This window comes from Chiroxiphia lanceolata, chromosome 33, assembly GCF_009829145.1.
Source record: "Chiroxiphia lanceolata isolate bChiLan1 chromosome 33, bChiLan1.pri, whole genome shotgun sequence".
NCBI lineage: Eukaryota > Metazoa > Chordata > Aves > Passeriformes > Pipridae > Chiroxiphia > Chiroxiphia lanceolata.
The window spans coordinates 349006-370696 of record NC_045669.1 but is presented as its reverse complement, the minus strand read 5'-3'; the positions used below and the strand labels follow the sequence as shown (position 1 = coordinate 370696).

Sequence of the window (21691 nt, the reverse complement as noted above, 5' to 3'; positions counted from 1 at the left end):
CCCAGGAGACCTAGAATTTGCCTGATCTGCCTCTTGTTCTTTGGTGCTTGCATGGACAATATTCCTTTTACTCTATCAGGGTCCAATCCCTTACTCCCTTTACTCAACCAGTGCCCTAAATATTTAACTTTTTCTTCTGCAAATTGCAGCTTGGATTTGGACACTTTCAATCCTTTGTCCCCTAAGAAATTCAGGAGTCTGATGCTCTCATCTCTTACAGTCTTAGCATCAGTCCCCGCTATCAGCAAGTCATCAACATATTGAACCAAGACTGCTCCTTCGCAGGGCTTAAAGGACTCCAGAAGTTGCTCTAGAGCTTGCCCGAACAGATTTGGCGACTCGGTGAACCCTTGAGGCAACACAGTCCACCTCAGCTGCTGCTTTCTATGGGTGTCCGGATCCTCCCACTCAAAAGCCAAGAAATTCCTGCTTTCCTCTTGTAAAGGGCAGGCCCAAAATGCGTCTTTTAAATCTATGACACTATACCACTGGTGTTCTGGGGATATTTGGTTCAATAGAGTATAAGGATTTACCACCACTGGAAACCTTGTCACAGTTCTCTTATTTATCTCCCTTAAGTCCTGTACTAACCGATAAGTTCCATCTGACTTTTTTACTGGCAAAATAGGTGTGTTATGGGGAGACATACAAGGCTCCAGCAATCCTTTGGCTAGTAATCTTTCCACAACTGGCTTAAGGCCAATCCTTCCCTCATTTGGGATAGGATATTGCTTCACCCTGATAGGTTTCTCCGGTTCTTTTATAGATATTTCAAAAGGTTTCATGTCCAATCTTCCTACTGCGTCTGGGGTATACCACACTTCGGGATTAATTTTTGCCTCATCTTCTGCCGTTAGTGCATAGATTTTTACTTTCAACTCCTGCTCAGATACCTCCAAATTTATCCCTAGCTCAATCATTAAATCCCTCCCTAGCAGATTATATTCTGCCTCTGGGACTAATAGGAAAGTTCCTAAAGCGAACTTATGGGAAGCCTCTATTTCAACATCTTTAATTATTGGGACTTTAAAAGGTTCCCCTTTTGCACCAATAACTTGAGCTTTATCAGTAGATATTGCACAACCCTGAGGTAACTGTTGTAAGGTAGATCTTTCCACTCCCGAATCTACGAGAAACTCAATAACTTGTTGCTGAGGACCCACTTTCAATTTTATCAAGGGCTCTGTGCTTTTTCGGGTCCCCAGCAGATAGAGCCCCTGACTCCCTCAGTCTTCTAAAAAGACTCGCTCTTCCTGCAACCGCTTCTTGCAGTCTCTTTTTATGTGTCCTTTCTGACCGCAATAATGGCACTCAATTCCTTTAAAATTAGTCCTCCTATACCTCGGCGGTTGCTCATCACTTCCAGATCTAAAGGACTCCCTTTTACTCTGACCTCTGTCATCTCTCTGTTCTCCCTTAATAGCTGCTAACAACACCCTTGTTTGTCTCCTCTGCATGTCCTCTTTTCTCTTTTGTTTCTCTTCCTCTTTTACTTCTTCTCTCCTAACATACGCTTCCTGAGCTTCTCTTAACAACAGATCTAAACCCTTTGCTTGTCAGTCTCTGTTCTTTTCCAACTTTCTTCTAATATCCTCCCACGAACCTTGTACAAATCTGAGCTTCAGTATTGCCTGTCCCATAACGTCATCCTCGGGATCCATACCAGAATACAACTGAAAGCTCTTTCTTAACCTTTCTAACCACTCTGTGGGGGATTCATCCTTCTTTTGGTATTCCTTGAATGCCCTGTCTATATTCTACCCTCTAGGAACAGACTCTCTAATGCCCTGCACTATCATACTTCTTAGGTCATCCATCTGAGCCCTATCCGCAGCCCGCTGGTTATCCCAGTTAGGTTTTACAGCCGGCCACTTTGTATCAGCAGCTGGTCCCTGCTGGTGTCTTCTATCCCAGTTTCTCATGCCTGCTGTCCTAATCATTCCCCTTTCCTCTACAGTGAATAAGATACCCAAAATAGATTGCATCTCATCCCAGGTATAGGTATTTGGTCCTAGGAACTGATCGAATCTTTCGGAGACTCCGATAGGGTCTTCCAGTAGGTTTCCCATTTCTTTTTTAAATACCCGTACATCTCCGGAATTTAATGGTACGGACACAAACCCTATTCCACCCTGTCTGCCTGTTAGTGCTGTCTCCCGGAGGGGGTATAATTGGGAATGAGGTAGGGGATCTTTAAGATCTTTGGGCTCATTAATGTTTAAAACTACTTCATTATATATAGGGGTAGGGGACAAGATGGCTGCTCCTCCTCATCCCTGTGCAGGTGAGATGGTGGACCCTTGCCCTTGAGCAGGTAAGATGGCGGATTCCCGCCCTTGAGTAAGTGAAATGGCGGACTCCCGCCCTTGAGCAGATGAAATGGTGGACTCCCGCCCTTGAGCAGGTAAGATGGCGGATTCCCGCTCCAACTCCACCGGGGCACCTGGTGTGATCACACTCTCTCCATTACAAGATGGTACATAAGGTGGAGGAGAGTTCCAGGACTCTGAATCTTTAAATGAGTCCACCTGCTCCTTTTTCTCCCTTAAGGGGAATAGATAATTCTTTTCACTGGCCTCCAACCATATAACTGCGTAAAAACTTTCCTCCGGACAAAAGGATCGTTTATCACTAACATACCAATTTAAAAGCTCACAGACCCAGTCCTCAAAGGTGCCGTAGGTTGGTCAGTAAGTGCTGTTTCCAATCTTTTTACCTCCCCACACTTCAATGCAATAATAAACCATCTTTTCTCTCGATCTTCTGAAAGTGCAGGAATAACAGCTCCAATTTCTAAGGAGTTTACCGAGGGGGCTATCAGGTGGAATCCCCTGCGACCTAGCCTCAAAGCCGCTTCTCGTTAATCTTTTTTCCTCCAGAGAACTATCTCCAATCTCTCCCTGGAGTTCCTCTTTCACATTATTTTTAACCTCACCCAGAGGTTCCTCTTTTACTGCGGTAGACAAGTCCCTATCAGGATTCCTTCTCCTCTGAGAGCCGCAGCTGCCTAGCGCAGACTGTCTCTCTCCCAGGGGGTTCCGCTTCGAGTTCCTACTCTTGGGCCCTTCCCCCAAGATCCTGCCTCTAATATTTCTACTAGAGGGAAAACCTGGCTGCTCTACCGTACAGCCACCTGGCTGCTCTACCACACAGCCACCCATGGGACGGGAAACCTTGCTCTTCCCGGATCCCATCTTCTGAGGTGCCTTCTTTCACACTTCACACACACAACACAAACGCTTCCCCCTGTTCGTGGCCCGCTCCCTCGCGGAAGACGGGAACCGCACTAATAAGGGGTCCTCAATCGCTTCGTTCTCAGAGAACGTCTCACACAGGCACACCTCAGGAACCCCTCCCCACCACAGAAGGGTCTACTCACCTCTCCCTAGATGAGTCTTCGTTCTTTATGGCAGCCCGCGACGGCACTGGAGCAGACCGTCCCCAACCAGACGAACACCTGCCCGCAAACCGAGCTTACCCAAAAATACCTGTCCGAACCCGCGGTGGGTTGGACTTCGTCTGGACCCGCATGCAGAGATTACAGAGACCTGCGCAGAACACCTTCTTTTTGCTTGTATGGCCTTAATAAATAAGGTCGGTATGGAGTTGCTGAGAAGTAAGATCTCTCCGGAGCCGTCCAAAATGTGACGGGGGCGCCCTTTCCAGAAAGTAGTCTTACCAATCAGGGGGTCTCCATCCGAGTCACGGCACCAATTGTCATCGATGAAACGAGGCTATCAAATTTAGGTTGCAAGGTAATAAAAGTATTTATTAATGCCAACAAGCAAAAACGGCCAGCCGGGCGACCGGAGGAAACCTCAGTTCCTGCCGCGTCCACGAAAAGGGGAACAGAAACAGCACCAGTTATACCCTTCAAAAACCACCTCCCCCCCAAAGTCACGTCATCCCCTCATTGGTGGGGGTTTCGCGGGCTGCATCCTGCTTGGTTCTCTCTTCGCGGGCAAACGTGGGGTTGGTTCCTCCTTTCGCGGGCAATTGCTGTTACCGAGGGGTGCCCACCAATGATTTCAAAGTCCTTAGTCTCTATGGGTCCAGGGTCCTGGAATTTTCCATCAGGATGACGGTTGATCACCAGGGTTCCTCGTGGTCAGCCCCTCCATCTTGGTCCCTATTTATATGCTTAGGCAAAACCGTTTTTAGATCGTAAAGTGCTAAATCATTATTGCGTTGTGTTAGTCATCCGCAGCAAACAGAACTTTGTGGTTTAACATTGCATAACAATCAAACCTATGATTATTAATCGGGCAGTTAATACAATATAGCAACCTTTATTAATTCTCACAATTGATCAGCAAATTTCCTTGATTTTACTTATCACAACAGGACAGAGACCTCCTGCTGAGTTTCGTTCCCTCCAACCTCGTGTAGCTACTGAGGGACTCTGAGAAGCCGAGGACATGAGGATGTCACAGAGAAGGATGTGATGTCACAGGGATGATGTGACGTCAGAGAGGAGGATGAGATGTCACAGAGAGAATGTGATGTCACAGGGGAGAATGTGATGTCACAGTGGAGGATGTGATGTAACAGAAGGAGATGCGATGTCACAGAGAGGATATGAAGGATGTGATGTCACAGGGAGGATGTGATGTCACGGGGGAGGATGTCATGTCTCAGTGGAGGATGTGACGTCACAGAAAGGATGTGAAGGATGTGAAGTCACAGAGGAGGATGTGATGTCATAGAGGATGGATGTGATCTCACAAGATGAATGTGATGTCACTTGAAGGATATGATGTCTCAGAGGAGGATGTGATGTCACAGAGGAGGTTGTGATGTCACAGCAAGAATGTGAAAGATGTGATGTCACAGGGAGGATATGAAGGATGTGATGTCATAGAGGAAGATGTGATGTCACTGGGATGATGTGATATCATAGGAAGGATGAGACTGATGTGATGTCGGAGAGGAGGATGTGATGTCATGGAGAGGACGCGACATCACAGAGGAGGATGTGATGTCTTATCAAGAATGTGAAGGATGTGATGTCACAGAGGAGCATGTGATGTCGCTGGAGAGTTTTGATGTCACAGGACGGATGTGATGTCAGAGAGGAGGATTTTTTGTCACAGGGAGGATACAAAGGATGTGATGTCACAATGGAGGATGTGATGTCACAGGAAGGATGTGATATCACAGAGGAGGATGTGATGTAACAGGGAAGATATGATGCCACAGGGAGGATATGAAGGATGTGATATCAAAGAGAGGATGTGATGTCACAAGGAGACATGAAGGATGTGATTTCACCGGAAGGATGTGATGCCACAGGGAGGATGTGATCTCACAGGGGAGGATGTGATATCACAGAGGAGGATGTGATGTAACAGGGAGGATATGATGTCACAGGGAGGATATGAAGGATGTGATATCAAATGGAGGATGTGACGTCACAATGGAGGATGCGATGTCACAATGGAGGATGTGATGTCAAAGGAAGGTTGTGATGTCACAGAGGAGTATGTGATGACACAGAGGAGGATGAGATCACAGAGGAGGATGTGATGTCACAGGAAGGCTGTGATGTCACAGAGGAGGACGTGATGTCACAGGGATGATGGGACGTCAGAGAGGAGGATGAGATGTCACAGAGAGGATGTGATGTCACAGGGGAGAATGTGATGTCGCAGAAGAGGGTGGGATGTCAAAGGGACGATGTGATGGCACACAGGAGGATGTGATGTCACGTGGAGGATGTGATGTCACAGAGGAGAACGCGATGTCACAGGGGAGACTGTGATGTCACAGGAAGGATATGAAGGATGTAATGTCACATGGAAACAGGGAACTGGGAGATAAAGGGGCTGACGGGCAATGGGCACAGTCGGGTGACTGGGATCTCCAGTCTGGGCAGGCACTGGGGAGCACTGGGCAATGCTGGCCCTGACAGACAAGGGCTGGGCCCAGGGAAGTGCTGGGGTGGTGGCAGTGCCCAGCTCCAGCCCATTTGCGGGCACTGCAGCCCCCAAGTGGTGCAGGCCCAGCCACGCCCTCCCTGAGCAGAGCCCAGAGGGGCAGATGCCCTTTGCTGGCCCTGCCCCTGTCCCAGTTGGGCACACCGTGTCCTCCCGCATCAGCCGGGCCCCGCTCTGCTGAGCTGGCCCAGGCAGGGGGGGCCAGGGACTGGCAGCCCAGCAGGGCTCTGGTTCCACACTGGGCTGGCCCTGGGACACAGCTGCCCCAGTGCCCCTGTCCCCAGGGATAGCCCTGCCCTGCCCTGGGCCCAGCGCTGTCCCTCAGCAGGATGGCACCTTCCCACCCCACTCTCCCTCCCTGCCCACCCACCTCAGAGGCCCCTCTGTGCTGGGACCCCCGTGGGCAGAGATCAAGGACAGGCACTGAGCGGGGGCTCCCGACACCTGACACAGCCTCAATTCTCCACTCACCTTTGGCCACATTTCCGCAACACCTTCCATCCTTACGGGCCCCTGACCAGACACAAGAGACCATTGTGGGGAAGCTGGGAAAACATCTCAGGTCAATGACTTGACTCTTTGCCTTGGATTTTCCCCAGGAGCCGGCAGTGACCTGGAAGATTTTCCTTTTGCCCCTTTCTGCTTCGTGCCTCGTTTGTTGGATAATTGAGGAACGTTGACTGAGGAGGGGCCCAGGGAAGGTGAAGCTGCTCAAGTAGGAGGCATTTACACCCCCTCAACACCAATGATCACACTCTGGACACTCCAAATTGTGGGAGCAGCAGCTCATTGGAAGAGGGAAATGTCCCCAGTTTGGTGTTTGAGAGAGAGATGGAAAAGAGACATGAGTAGGGTGCCTGAGGTGCAGCTGATCCCCCTTGGACTGTCTCCTTCCTTCCCCCTGAGCAGGACTGGGAACACCTGGGGAAATTCCTCTTGTTCCTGCAGTCCCTCCTGTGGGATTTTTCCCACCCTCTGGTTCCAAATGGATTTGGGGTCTGGTCGTTCTCCTCAGGCCATGACCCACAGGGAGGTGTTGTGGTGACTCACAGAGGGAAAGGGAAGGAGAAAAGGGGACCCTGTTCTCCCCATATTTATGTCTCCCTTCCCAATTTCCTGGTGCCCTCGGCTTCCCAGAGTCCCTCAGTAGCTGCACGGGGGGGGGGACAGGACCAGACTCAGCAGGAGGTCTCTGTCCTGTTGTCCTGGTTTTGACTGGGATAATGGACTGGTTTACAGTCACTGCCCACAACAGGGACTTGTCTCAGCACAGAATCATGGAATCATCGACTAATTTGAGTGGGAAGGGACCTTAAAACTCATCCCGTGCCACCCCCTGGCATGGGCAGGGACACCTTCCACTAACCCACGTTACTCCAAGCCCCGTCCATCCTGGCCCTGGACACTTCCAGGGATGGGGTAGTCACAGTTTTTCATGGTAACCTGTGCCAGGGCCTCCCCCCTTACAGGGAAAACTTTCTTCCCAATATCCCCCTAAGCCTGCCCTCTGTCAGTGGAAAGCCATTCCCCCTTCTCCCATCCCTACAGGTCCTTGTCCAAAATCCCTCGGCAGCTCTCTGGGAGCCCCTCGAGGCACTGGAAGGGGCTCTAAGGCCTCTCTGGAGCCTTCTCTTCTTCAGGTTGAACAAACCCAATTGTCCCAGAGCAGAGGGGCTCCAGCCCTCAGAGCACCTTTGTGGCCTTCTCTGGATCCACTCCAACAGGTCCATTCCTACTGATCTGGGCCCCCAGAGCTGGAGGCAGCACTGCAGGTGGGGTCTCACCTGAGGGCAGCAGAGGGGCACATTTCCCTCCTCCCCTGCCCCCGGGATGAGCCCCGCACACGGGGGGTTTCCGGGCTGGCTCGTGTCCCATTTGTCACCCACCAGCACCCCCAGAACCCTCTCCCAGCAGGGACTTCCATCCCTTCCTCCCCCAGCCTGCACCGATCCCGGGGGTTGCCCTGACCTGGCTGCACAACCTTGGTCTTGTCCAACCTCAGCAGATTCCCGTGTGTGCCGGGAAATGGGGGGAAGGGGAATTCACCCGACTCTTGGAGATTTGTTTGTCTGGTGGTGCCCCAGGGAAAAACAAAACCCTGTCAGTCCCATCTAGTCTGTCCCATATTCCACCCAGGAACCCTCCACCACAGTGAGGTGGGGGGAATTCCAGGGCCCTTTTTTGGACACTGACACGTCACAGCCAAAGGAAAACCCCTCAGTGGATATTTCCACCAGTTACTCCGGCATCGACAAAACTGGCAGCACCTTTATAAAGGACTCCCTCCAACAGTCTGCAGAATAACACTCTTTATTGGCACAGGTTAAATGTTCGTGGTGGTCAGGGACAGGGTCTGGCTGCAAAAACACACTTCAAACAATGTCAAAATTGTTGTTAAAGCAAAGCAAAGCACAACCTCTAAACCAAACCAATCCACAAATACATTAGGAAGCAAAAGTCAGCTCTAGTCCTTCCAAGCAGTGACTAACACGCAAAGCTGACACTTCCCACCCAGCACAGGCGTCCCTGATGGGGAGGAAGGCAGGTTCAACCCCTCCATTGATCCCAGCAGTTTCAATGGAAATCTCCCTCCAATTCTTTCCCCATTTCCAACTCTCTTTTATGCTCTTTCTTTAGGTTTAGGAGGAGTTTGAGGGTTTCTACTGAGAAGTGCTACAATTGTTTCTGGCTGCCTGGGGAGCTTTGTGGGGCATCGTGACCTTATCCCAGCCGGGAAGAGGCAGCTGGAGTCTCTTTGCTGTTTGGGAAGCAGCAGCTGGTTTTCCTCTCTAATTCCTATTCTATGTTAACTTTTAACCTTATCTCTGTCTCCACACCCTGGGACCATTTCTCTGGCTTGTCCAGGTCCCCCTGGATGCCATCCTGTCCCCCAGGTGTGTCACCTGCCCCGCTCAGCTCAGTGTCACTGGCTCAGGGTGCCCTCCATCCATTGGCCTCCATCATTAAGGAAGATGCCGAATACTGGGACCAGGAGTGAGGAATTGGAGGGTGTGGAGTCCAGCTGGGGATTCCTTGCTGGGGATAAGGGCACGGACAGCGGGATTGGGAAGGGGGCAGCAGTCCTCAGCCTCTGGAGGTGTCTCCTGCAGAGAGGGAAGGACAGGAATGGCTTTGAGAAAGATCTTGCAAACTGCCATTGGAAGAGGTGCCCAGGATGAGAGAATTCCCTGTGGTGGAGGCAATCACAGCCCCTTGGGGTGCAGGGGCTGTAAATGCTCCCCCTGAGGGACTTCACCTCCCCTGGGCCCCTCCTCAGTCAACGTTCCTCAATTATCCAACAAACGAGGCACGAAGCAGAAAGGGACAAGAGGGTTAAGTAATGAGTGCGGGGCTCATCCTGGGGGCAGGGGAGGAGGGGAATGTGTCCCTCTGTTGCCCTCAGGTGAGACCCCACCTGCAGTGCTGCCTCCAGCTCTGGGGGCCCAGATCAGGAGGAATGGACCTGTTGGAGTGGATCCAGAGGAGGTCACAAAGATGCTCTGAGGGCTGGAGCCCCTCTGCTCTGGGGACAGACTGGGATAGTTGGGATTGTTCAGCCTGGAGAAGAGAAGGCACCAGAGAGGCCTTAGAGCCCCTTCCAGTGCCTTGAGGGGCTCCCAGAGAGCTGCCGAGGGATTTTGGACAAGGACCTGTAGGGATGGGAGAAGGGGGAATGGCTTCCCACTGACAGAGGGCAGGCTTAGAGGGATATTTAGAAGGAAGTTACCCGGGTGAGGGGGAGGCCCTGGCACAGATTACCCTTAGAAGTTGTTGCTGCCCCATCCCTGGAAGTGTCCAAGACCAGGATGGATGGGGCTTGGAGTAACCTGGGCTAGTGGAAGGTGTCCCTGCCCATGCCAGGGGGTGGCATGGGATGAGATTTAAGGTCCCTTCCGACCCAAACCAATCCATGATTCCATGATTCTGTGCTGAGACAAGTCCCTTTTGTGGGCAGTGAGTGTAAACCAGTCCATTATCCCAGTCAAAACCAGGACAACAGGACAGAGACCTCCTGCTGAGTCTGGTCCTGCCCTCCCCCCCCCCCCCCACGTGCAGCTACTGAGGGACTCTGAGAAGCCGTGGGCACCAGGAACTTGGGAAGGGAGACGTAAATGTGGGGCGAACAGGGTCCCCTTTTCTCCTCCCCTTTCCCTCTGTGAGTCACCACAACACCTCCCTGCGGGTCACGGCCTGAGGAGAACGACCAGGCCCCAAATCCATTTGTAACCAGAGGGTGGCAAAAATCCCACAGGAGGGACTGCAGAAACAAGAGGAATTTCTCCAGGTGCTCCCAGCCCTACTCAGGGGGAAGGAAGGAGACAGTCCAGGTGGGATCAGCTGCACCTCAGGCACTCTGCTCATGTCTCTCGTCCATCTCTCTCTCAAACACCAAACTGGGGACATCTCCATCTTCCAATGAGCTGCTGATTCTACACTTTGGATGGTCCAGAGTGGGATCACTGGTGTTGAGGGGCTGTAAATGCCTCCTCCTTGAGCGGCTTCACCTCCCCTGGGCCCCTCCTCAGTCAACGTTCCTCAATTATCCCACAAACGAGGCACGAAGCAGAAAGGGGCAAAAGGAAAATCTTCCAGGTCACTGCCAGCTCCTCAGGAAAATGTAAGGCAAATAGTCAAGTCATTCAGCTGAGATGTTTTCCCAACTGCCCCACAATGGTCTCTTGTGTCTGGTCAGGGGCCCGTAAGGATGGAAGGTGTTGCGGAAATGTGGCCAAAGGTGAGTGGAGAATTGAGGCTGTGTCAGGTGCCGGGAGCCCCCGCTCAGTGCCTGTCCTTGATCTCTGCCCACGGGGGTCCCAGCACAGAGGGGCCTCTGAGGCAGGTGGGGAGGGAGGGAGAGTGGGGCGGGAAGGTGCCATCCTGCTGAGGGCCAGCGCTGGGCCCAGGGCAGGGCAGGGCCATCCCTGGGGACAGGGGCACTGGGGCAGCTGTGTCCCAGGGCCAGCCCAGTGTGGAGCCAGAGCCCTGCTGGGCTGCCAGTCCCTGGCCCCCCCTGCCTGGGCCAGCTCAGCAGAGCGGGGCCCGGCTGATGCGGGAGGACACGGTGTGTCCAACTGGGACAGGGGCAGGGCCAGCAAAGGGCATCTGCCCCTCTGGGCTCTGCTCGGGGAGGGTGTGGCTGGGCCTGCATCACTTGGGGGCTGCAGTGCCCGCAAATGGGCTGGAGTTGGGCACTGCCACCACCCCAGCACTTCCCTGGGCCCAGCCCTTGTGTGCCAGGGCCAGCATTGCCCAGTGCTCCCCAGTGCCTGCCCAGACTGGAGATCCCAGTCACCCGGCTGTGCCCATTGCCCGTCAGCCCCTTTATCTCCCAGCTCCCTGTTTCCCTGATCCCGGGGTCCTGGTGCCCCAAGAAGGGGGTCAGTGCCAGCCCCCCATTCAGCCAAGGGGCTGGAGTGGGAACAGGAACAATTGTGCTCCGACACGCCGGATTTGGGGCTGGGCTGAGCTCTGGGGTGTCCCAGAGGGAAAGCTCTGGGAAGGGATGGGCAGGAGGACATGGGGGGATCAGACTTTGGGGGCTGTTGGAGGATGGACTGTGTTGTTGTGGGATTGTCCCCACAGGGTATGCAGCTGCTTTCAGCTCCCTGCCCACCCCCTTGACACCCGCAGGTGCCTGGGCCCTTCCAGGGGCAGCTGCCCCGTGCAGGAAGCTGGAGGGATGCCAGGGAAGGTGGTTGGATGGGTGCCGCAGGCGGGATGGACTCTGTGCCAGGGCTGGGCTTGTGGCCAGGGTTGGGGGCTGTGCCCAGCCGGGCTTTGCCCCGGGGGCTCTCGGGGAGGGGGCAGGGAGGAGTCCTGGCAGGGATAAATGTGCTCCTGCCCTTGTGCAGCCTCAGCCAGCGCTGCCCAGGCCCAGAGGAAGATGAAGGTCGCTGTGCTCAGCGTGGCCCTGCTCTTCACCATCCTGCTGAGCCCCCCGGCAGATGCCAAGGTGAGGCCCCCATGCCACGGCCATGGACTCCGGGATGGGCCCCTTCCCAATCCAGGGGCTCCCCCAGCACTCCCCAGCACCACAATTCCCTCTCTCCTTCCCCTTCCCACAATTCATCTCCTGCTGCTGCAGCTCCGCTTCCACACGGGATGCTTGCACCCAACTCTGTCCTGGCAGTCCCACCTCCTCCTGCTCTTTTTGATCCAAAATCCCACCTTTTTGGGCCTCCCCATCCCATCCTCTTGGTCCCCTGGGGCATCTCCCCACCATCTCCTCTCTTTCCCAGCCAAGGCAAAGGCCCAACCCAAACTGGGTGGAACTGGGCCAAGCCCCACTGGAGTCCAAGGAGGACAAACAGGCCCAAACTCCACACTGGGCTCAAGTGGGACAAGGCCTGGCCAGGCTGAAGTGGCACCTACTGGGAAATGCCCTGCCATGGCCCATTCCCAGGGCCTTTCCTCCAGGCTTTGCCCTCCATGCCTTGCCTTTCCCCCTGCACTGCTGTCCCCAACTTGCCTGGGAGCCGCAATCCCACAGAGCCCCGCTCAGCCCAGGGGGCAGCCGGGGCTGGAGGGGGTGAGGACACCCGTGTCTCCCCAGCCCCACAAGGCCAATCCCAACCAAGCCTTTGCTCTCCTCCTGCAGCCCTTTGATGCCAGCGGCGCTGCCTGCGGGGGGGTAAGTCTGGGAGTTGGGGGCACCCAGTGTGGGAATTCAGGGGCACTTTGGACCCCCATCCCTTCCTGGCACTGGGGACACCCCAGTGACCAGTGACGTCTCCTTGTCTCTCTACAGGGAGACATCACCAGCGTGAGTACCAGGGCTTGTGCTGGGCCCAGACCCTCCCCTCTGGTGGCCACCACCCTCCAGAGCATCCCAGTGCTCCCCAGTCCACCCCAGTGTGCACCGGGGAGGCCCCTTCCTCAGGGCCCCCACTCTATTCCCACACACCCCAGTCCACCCCACCACACACACACAGGGCATCATTCCCACAACATTTCTTCCCCTCTTTCTCCTCTAATCCTTCCCCTTTCCCATTGCCCACGACACTCGTGTCCAGAAATCCCTTTCCTTGACCCCTCAGTCCCAAATCCCCTCCCAATCCCTTCCAGTTTTCTCCCTTTCCCCATTTCTCCTGTCCCCACCCCTGCCCTGCTTCATTCCCTGGGTCCCCTCCACTGGAATCCCTTCCTCCTCACCCGCATCCCCCACAGTCCCATCCCTTCCACACCCCAATGCCCATCCTCTGGGGTCCCCAATTCCCCCCACTTCACCCTCTTTGGGTCCCCTCCTCCCCCTCTACCCTCCCTGCAGTCCCTGAATTCCCCTGGCTCTCCTTGTCTCCATCCCCACCCTGGGCCCTGCAGGAACAGGGATCCCGGGGGAAACTGGGTGCAGTGGGGCTGAGGGGAGCAGAAGGGATTTTCCCCCTCATATCGGGGCCAACCGTGGGTTGGGGGGTCTGGGGACACCCGTGTCCCTCCCCCAACCCCACAGGGGCCAATCCTGCTTAAACCTTTGCTCTCCTTCCCCAGCCACTCGGGGAAATAGGAGGAGGTGGATGTATTGCGGTAAGTCCTGGAGTTGGGATGTCCCCAGTGTGGGAAATGGGAGGAAATGTAGCCCCCCCCATCTCTCCTGTGCCTGGGGACACCCCAGTGACCAGTGACACCTCACACTCTCTCTACAGGGAGGCATACATTCCAATCGAGTGAAGAGGTCTCAGGTGGGTACCCCGAGTTCTGCTGGGCCCAGACCGTTCTCTTTCATGACCATGACCCTCCCTGGCATCCCAGTGTGCCCCAGTCCAGCCCAGTGTGCCCCAGTACACCCCAATGTCTCCCAGTCCGCCCCAGTGTCCCCCAGTTCACCCTAGTGTGTCTCTAACTCTACCTTTGTCCCCAGCCCCCCATAGTTGACCTGGTGGAGCTGCTGCGCGAGTGACGCTCGGCTGCCTCTCTGCATGTCCAGGTGAGAAATATCGGAGGGTCCTCAGCCCCCCAAAGGAGCCTGGCAGGGCCCTGGGGGGTCCCTGAGCCCTCTGCAGTGGGCAGAGCTTGGGGACAGCAGAGGGACACGCAGGGGGCTGTCCCTGCTCCGTGTCCCGGGGCAGCTGGACAGAGCTGCCCCCAAGCCTTGCCTTGCACTGGGGGCTCTGCAGACCCCCAGGGTCAGCGGGAGGGCAGGGAGGGGCTCGGGGAGGTGTCAGAGCATCCCGGGCTCAGGGGCTCTGGGGGCCACATGGATCTCAGCATCCAATTCCCTTCTCCTGCCCCAGCTCCCTGCAGACAGACGGGGTGGGGACAAGGCCCCTCCCATGTCCCAGTGGACACCGGGGGTGAGGTTTGGGGCTCTGTCTTTCAGGACTGGAAGTGGTGGTGACACCCGTGTCCTGTCCCCCTCCAACGGCATGAGGAGATGATCATCCCTGGAGGACCCCCCTGATCCCCTGGGTGCCCTGGCAATTTCCCTGCAATAATCAATAAACCCCTGCAGCAAAACAAATGCTCTGTGTCTCTCTGTGTGTGTGTGTTCCCACATCCACGGGTGCATTCCCGTGTCCATGTGTGTTCCCACGTCCCCTGGGGCACCCAGTGGTTTGGGGGCACAGCGGGAAACAGGGTCTGACTGGGGCTGTCCAAGCACCGTCCCCAAGGAGCACAGCTTGGTGTCGGGGCAGGGGAGGATCAGGGACAATTATCCAAGGCCCCTCAGTCCTTCCCTGGGCTCTGGGAGGGATGGTGTGGGAAATAAAGAATCGGTTTTATTACAAGCAAATGTATTAAACAAATCACTAACATAGGAGTTTTTCTTTCCTTACCTATAAGGCGTATCGTGGAGCTGTAAGATGCCGGATTCATCCTGGAACCAGTGTCAGGGAAACATGGGGATGGGAATAGGGAACTGTAAAATGAATATTGGTGAGGAAACCCCTTATACCACATGGCTGGTCCTGGAAGCCGCCGTATTGCTGGACACTCCACCTCCCAGCACGACACAGCCAACCAGGGAGAGGGGAACGCCTCTTCTATGACGTAAACAGGGTTGAACCTTAAGAATGTTTAAAAAGCGGGACTTTTGAATTGGAAGGTGTTCCTGGGAATCCTGCATGCCTAGGACACCCAGCACGTGTTGTAATTAATTTTTCCTTTTTGTTTCATTCATTTTGTTTTGCAAACTTTTGGCATTTATCTAAATTTAATAAATGAGATTTTTCTCACACTACTGCTCACCCTCTGCACATAATCACGGAAAGACTAAGGTGCTCTAGTCCAAGGCCTGTTTTGGAACAGGGTTTCCCAGAGTCAGTTGTCCCGATCCCTGAAGGTTGGGAAAGCCAGGAAAGACGTAGGCAAAGAAGACATTCAGTATTTCTGCTTTTTTCCTGTCCTGTGGAACAAGCTCCCCCATCTTGTTGAGGGATGAGCCCACATTTTCCCTGCTTTTCCTTTTGTCACCTACAGACTTAAAGAAGTCCTTCCTGTTGTCTCTGACATCACTGGTCTGATTCAGTTCCATTTGGGCTTTGGCTTTACCAACTTCATCCCTGCATGCACAGACAACATTTCTGTTTTCTTTCTTTGCGTCCACTCTCTGTAAGCTTCCTTTTTGTGTTTGAACAAGAAACTCCTTGTCAAGCCATCCATGCAGGCCTCCTGGAATTTTTGCCTGACCTCCTGCTTTTTAGGATGAAACTCTCTGGAGCTTGATGGAAGTGATCCTTGAATATTAACCAGCTCTTTTGTGTCATTTTGCTTTGCAAGGTGTTATGAAGGCTGTTAAACCCAACAAGTATGGAAAGGGGGTTTTGATGGGAAGAAAATTAGTAGGATCAAACCCAGGATGAATGGGCTCTGTCTGTAGCACTGTGCCAGATTCAGTGAAATGTACCAGTAACACAGTTCCTTGTGGCACAGCTGCTGGGATGTGGAGCACAAGTCCTCACTGCTATGTTAACTTATGACCCTTTGAAGTCATTCAGCCCCCAAGGACAACTCTGTTTGTGTTCAAGAGATCCAAAGACAGTAAGAATCACTGCCCAGCCTAGTGTTCAAAGGAGATGACAGTGTAGAGATGGGGGGAAATACATTGGGGGATTTGTTCCCCAGTGTCATGGGTTTACTTGTTCTAAAAAACCAAACGGGAATTTTCTTTCCCCTGCTGCCTGTGGGGGAGGGATGTTGAATGGGGAGGACAGTTTTCTGCCTTGGGTGATTACCTACCCAAAGGAGCTGGCTGGCAGAACTACATTCCAGCCTGACAGCTCTCTCTGGGGCTGGGGGGGGCGTGTGAGGAGTTTTTTTCTCCCCTCCTCTCCTTGGAAAGTGGCACTTCACTTTTTGTCTTAACAGAGGCAAGGTGTGTGTGTGTTGGAAAAAGCTCTGAGGCCATTTTACTCTTGACCTGGTCATCTGGCTGCCCTCCAGCCTCGGCTTGCCTGCACGCTGCTCTGTCTCCAGCCCCAATCTGCTCAGATTCCATCGGAGAGTTTTGTGCTCACCGACGAAAAAAGGGGAGTCCTGAGCACAGCCAGTCACAGACAGCGTGAGTTTAGTGGGAAAGAAACCGCCCTTCTTTCCCCTTTTCCCCTTCCCCTCCTCGGTGGGGGAAAATCTCCATTTTCGGCTTTTCCTGCGATCCGGGGCCCAACAGCGCCCCCTGCTGGCCAACACCGAGCACTGCAGGCCCCGCCCCTCCAGGGATCCAACAGCGCCCCCTGCCGGCCAACACCGAGCACTGCAGGCCCCGCCCCTTCAGGGATCCAACAGTGCCCCCTGCTGGCCAACACCGAGCACTGCAGGCCCCACCCCTCCAGGGATCCAACAGTGCCCCCTGCCGGCCAACACCGAGCACTGCAGGCCCCGCCCCTCCAGGGATCCAACAGCGCCCCCTGCCGGCCAACACCGAGCACTGCAGGCCCCACCCCTCCAGGGATCCAACAGCTCCTGCCAACCGGGATTGGAATTGCGACAGAGCACAGGGAAGTATCAAACTGTTTCCTTTGTTTGAAGGGGACTTTTTGGGTACAGGATTATTGTTTAGTTGGTTTGGTGTTCTTTTGCTGGTTTTGCCAATACACATGTATCCTTTAATAAAGGGTTGGTATCTCTTCCTTTTTTCCATACTTCCTCGATTGGAGCCTCTTAATTTTGGATTTACAATTGCTGAGAGAGACCAGTTTGGTCTACTTCATAACTCATCCTCCTTAGCAAAACATTCCAGTCTCTTTAAACTCAGACAGGAGGGTAGTGGAGTGGTTTCAACAGGCCCCTGGCATCTGGCCAGGGTCAAACCACAAAACAAGGGGAACCAGGAGGATGTGGAGACCCCGTCACGGGAGAGTGGAAGGCTCAGACTAAGTTTTAAAAAGCAAAGTCTTGCCAGAGAGTCTGGAGGTGCTGGAAGGACTCCCTGGCTTTCTGAACTCCTTCCCAAGGAAAGGTTTGGGTGGGGCTGAATCCTCTCTTAGCCCTGGACTGTGTTCATGGTTTAAATTTAAAGGAATTACAGAGCTCTTAAACCACTTTGTCCTGCAGGTTTTCATGATGGCAAAACCAGAATATTTATATAAAATGAATAATGTACTTTATACAAATGATCAGACAAAAACCTTAATCAGAACTATTTACTGCACAGCAGAAACACTAAAACAATATAAAAACTAAAAATCTACTAGTAGAATCTAATATAGCATAAAGCAGTACAGGGCACTATAACAAAGCATTTATTGAAGAAGTTCTACTAAAGCTGGCAAAAAGAAATAATTATTAAGTAGAGATCTGATGTAACTCACACAGACCAAAGTTTGTGGGGAGATCTCTTTCTCTCAGCCTTGAGGAGTGACCTTGGAGGGCGTCCCCAGCCAAGGGAGGAATCTCCACACACCCCCCAGGGAGGGTTTTGTCGGAAAGAACCTGACTGCATGAGAGGGGACTGGACTTTTTATAAGATAAAGTGATTGAGTGCCAGGCCTGCCTTTCCAGGCCAGCTCTCAGCTTATCTGTCAACTCAGACTTCAACCAGCAGGGTGTGTGGTCAACGTTAGACCAACCAGGATGGTTTGAGCAGAGTTAACACCGAGACAACACCCCGGCTCCAGCAGTTGATCTTGTGCGACAGCTTGATTATGAGCTTGATTGGACCTTGGGTCTGGCCAGGCTGGGACTATCCTGCCACAGTCCACCAGCCAGGGGTCTTCCCAAGGTGGGTAACTGGGAATGTGGGTCACCAAGCCTGTTCCCAAGGTGGGTCACTGGGAATGTGGGTCACCAAGCCTGTTCTCAATGTGGGTCACTGGGAATGTGGGTCACCAAGCCTGTTCCCAAGGTGTGTCCTCCAACAGGTGATGGAGTTGGAGCAGCAGATGAAGCTCTTCCCACAGTCAAGGCACTCGCAGGGCTTCCCTTACTGGTGGGTCCGTTGGTGTGTGGTCAAGGCAGAGCTGTGGGTGAAGCTCTTCCCACACTCTCCACACTTGTAGAGCCTCTCCCCAGTGTGGATGCGCCGGTGGTTGACGAGGGTGTAGTTGCGTTTGAAGCCCTTCCCACAGTCGGTGCAGCAGAAGGGCCTCTCATCCGTGTGCGTCTGCTGGTGCTTGAGGAGATCTGAGCTGCTCCGAGACCTCTTCCCACACTCGAGACATTGGTAGGGCCATTCCCCCGTGTGGGTCTTCTGGTGCTGGGTCAGGCTGGATTTGACGCTGAAGCTCTTCCCACACTCTCCACACTTGTAGGGCTTCTCCCCCGTGTGCACACGCTGGTGGGCAATGAGGCCGGAGCTGTCTCTAAAGCTTTTCTTGCATTCCCAACATATGTAGGGCTGCTGCCCCCTGATCCGCCACCAGCAGATCCCAGATATGTGGATCTGCTGGTGGCGGATTAGGCGGGAGCTGACGGTGAAGCCCTTCCCGCATTCCAAGCACTTGTAGGGCCGTTCCCCCGTGTGCACCCGGCGGTGGGTGAAGAGGTGGGAGCCATAGATGAAGGTCTTCCCACACTCCGCACACTCGTAGGGCCGTTCCCCAGTGTGGACACGCTGGTGGGCAAGGAGGTTGGAGCTGTTGCAGAAGCTCTTCCCACAGCTGGGGCACTTGTAGGTCTTCTCCACGGCAGTGACGCGCTCCTGCACCACCAGCTTGGAGCTCTGGCTCAAGTTCCGGCCGCCTTCCCGGCACAGGCTGGGTCTTTCCTCCTCAGAGCACCCTGGGCTGGCTTTGGAGCCCCTCCTCCGGGGGGATCTCCTGCCCTTTTCCTCCCCGCTGCCTTCCTGTGCTGTGGAGCCCTTCAAAACAGCCTCTCCCACCAGGGTCTGCCGGGGGGATTTGTCCTCCGTGCCCTCCGTCCTCAGCTCGGGGCCTGGGGCAGGAAGGAAGGACAGGGAGGGGATTTGCCTCCGGACCAGAGGGAAGGGGGAGGAGAAGGAAGATGGAGAGGAAGGAGGGTAGAGAAGGAAAAAGGAGAGGAAGGAATTTGAAGGGAAAGAACAAGAAGAAAAAGCAACAAGGAGAGGAAGGAAGAAGAAGGAAGGAAGAAGAAGGAAGGAAGGAGAAGGCCCAGAACTGGACACAGCACTCGAGGTGTGGCCTCAACAGTGCCAAGTACAGGGGAAGAACCACTGCCCTGGTCCTGCTGGCCACGCTGGTCCTGAGAGAAGGAAGGAGCACGGAGACAAGGAATGATGGAAAGGAAGGAGAAGACAGAACAAAGAAAAAGGAGAAAGGAGAGAAAGGAAGGAGAAGGAAGAAGGAGAGAAAGGAAAAAACATAAGGAAGAAGGAGAGGGAGGAACAAGGAGCAGGAAGAAGGAAGGAAAAGGAACAAGGAGTGGAAGGAAGAAGGACAGGGAGGGGATTTGCCTCCGGCCCAGAGGGAAGGCCAAGGACATCCCCCCAAATCCGGCCCCGGCAGGACGGCGGCGGCAGCGGGGTTGTCCTGCAGCCGGGGGCGATGCTGGGCTGGGAGATACAGGACAAGACAGGGCAAAGGGCCACTGACTTCCTCCTCACCTGCCTGGGGGGCCCGCGGCATCTTCCTCTTCCTCGCAGCCTCCTTCATCTGCCCAAGCTTTGGGAAGGAGAAATCCTGATGGGGGGGGGGAAAACAAGGGTTGAGCGCGTTGGGTTGGGGGTTCCTCCTGCCCAAGTCAATCTCTAGAAGTCACTGAGCACCTCGTGTCCATAAAAGCCTCCTAAACACCAAGTTTCAGTCAAAGTCCCCCCAGAACTCCAAGGTTCGGACCAAAAAAACCCTTCCAGGAGTTCCCCCTCTCAGGTCTCTCCACTTTGGGGTTCTGGGGGTCCCCCCTCTTTGGGCTGCTGGGGGTCCCACATGTAGTGGGGGTCCCCCCTCTCTGGGCTGCTGAGGGTCCCAGGAATCCCAGGGGTCTTCCCACTTTGGTATTCTGGGGGACCCCCTTCACTGGACTGCTGGGGGTCCTGCAGTTCCCCCCTCTCCAGGGTCCCCCTGCTTAGGGATGAGGGCGGTTTTGGAGGCCCCAGGGGTCTCTTCTCCCCTGAATCCTTGCTTTGGGGTGCTGGGGCTCTCAGGGATCCCACCTCTCTGGGGTCTCCCCCTCTCCACACTGCTGTGGGTCCCAGAAATCCCGGGGGTCCCCCTTCTCGGGGCTCCCCTTTCTCTGGGGTCCCCCTGGCTGGGCTGACGGGGGTCCCAGCACTCCCCCTTCTCTGGGCTCCCCACTTCAGTGTCCCAGGGCTCCCAAGGGTACCCCCTCTCCAGGGCCCCAGTTCAGGGTTCCTGCACTCCCAACCCTCCCCTCTCTGCAGGTTCCCCCCTCCTTCCAGGCTGACGGGGGTCCCGCGGTGCCGGGATCGCCCCTCTCCGCTCTCCCCACTCCGGGGGTCTCAGCAGCCCCCACCGCCTGTTCCTCCTCCTCTTCCTGCTCCTCCGGGCCTGGGGCCCCCCTGCCTGGCCAGACCCAGTTTTCCAGACCCCACACCCCTCTTTCTTTGACTCCAGGACCCCCCTGCCCCCACTTTCCTCACCATCCCACCTCTTCCTGATGCCGAATTTGTGCCCCAAAAGGCGCAGAGGAACTGCTCAGAGACAAGGTTTAGTCTTTAAGCAGTGAGGTAATTATTTTATGCAACGCTGGGGAACTCCCAGCTGGCAGGAGTTTCTGATATTTGGCAGGAGTTTCTGGACTCTGGCCCTTCTCTTTCCCCTTATCTCCCTGTGTTCCTTCCCTATGTCTATTTCTGTGTGTGTTAGCATTTTTGGTGCTCTTACTTTCTGTTCTCTCTGTGTCAGTGTGTCAGATTTATGTATGTGTTATGTTCCACTAGTCCTTGAAACTTAGTTCTTTGTTTCTTTGCTCAGAGTATGCATTCTAAGTTAACTCTTCAGGTCTTGCTTTGTTTCATCCCAGTCTCTCCATCCCCCTCTTTCCTTCCCCCTAGGGACCCCTGGTCCCCCATTCCTGGCCATCCCACCTCTCCTCACCCTCAGACCCCCTTTTCCTTCACCCCGGGACCCCCTGGAGCCCCTTCCCAGTTCTCACAGCTCTCCCTGTTTCTCCCTTTCCTTGACCCTGGGACCACCCTGACCCCCAAATCTCCCTGTCTCCCCACTTCCCCACTCCTGCCTTATCCTGCAGGGTGCTCCTGGAGTGTCCCAGGGACCCCCTGAATGCCTCATTCCTGGACACCAGATCCCCCCTGCACCCCCTTATCCAGACCACCACCCCCTGCACCCACTTCCCCAGCTACAGAACCCCCTGCACCCCCTTTCCCAGCCATCCCACCTCTCCCAGACTCCCTTTTCCTTCACCCCGGCACTCCCTGGACC

The 21691-nt window shown here is 54.5% G+C and overlaps 1 protein-coding gene across 1 annotated transcript; it reads right to left on the bottom strand.

Moving 5' to 3' along the window:
* Window positions 1-17423: 17423 nt before the first annotated feature.
* Window positions 17424-19170, bottom strand: LOC116779944 (zinc finger protein 239-like; the record flags this gene model as incomplete). Its single annotated transcript, XM_032674470.1, has 1 exon — window positions 17424-19170. A coding segment is annotated over one exon (876 nt), but the record flags the coding sequence as incomplete, so codon positions are not given.
* Between the last annotated feature and the right edge of the window lie 2521 nt (window positions 19171-21691).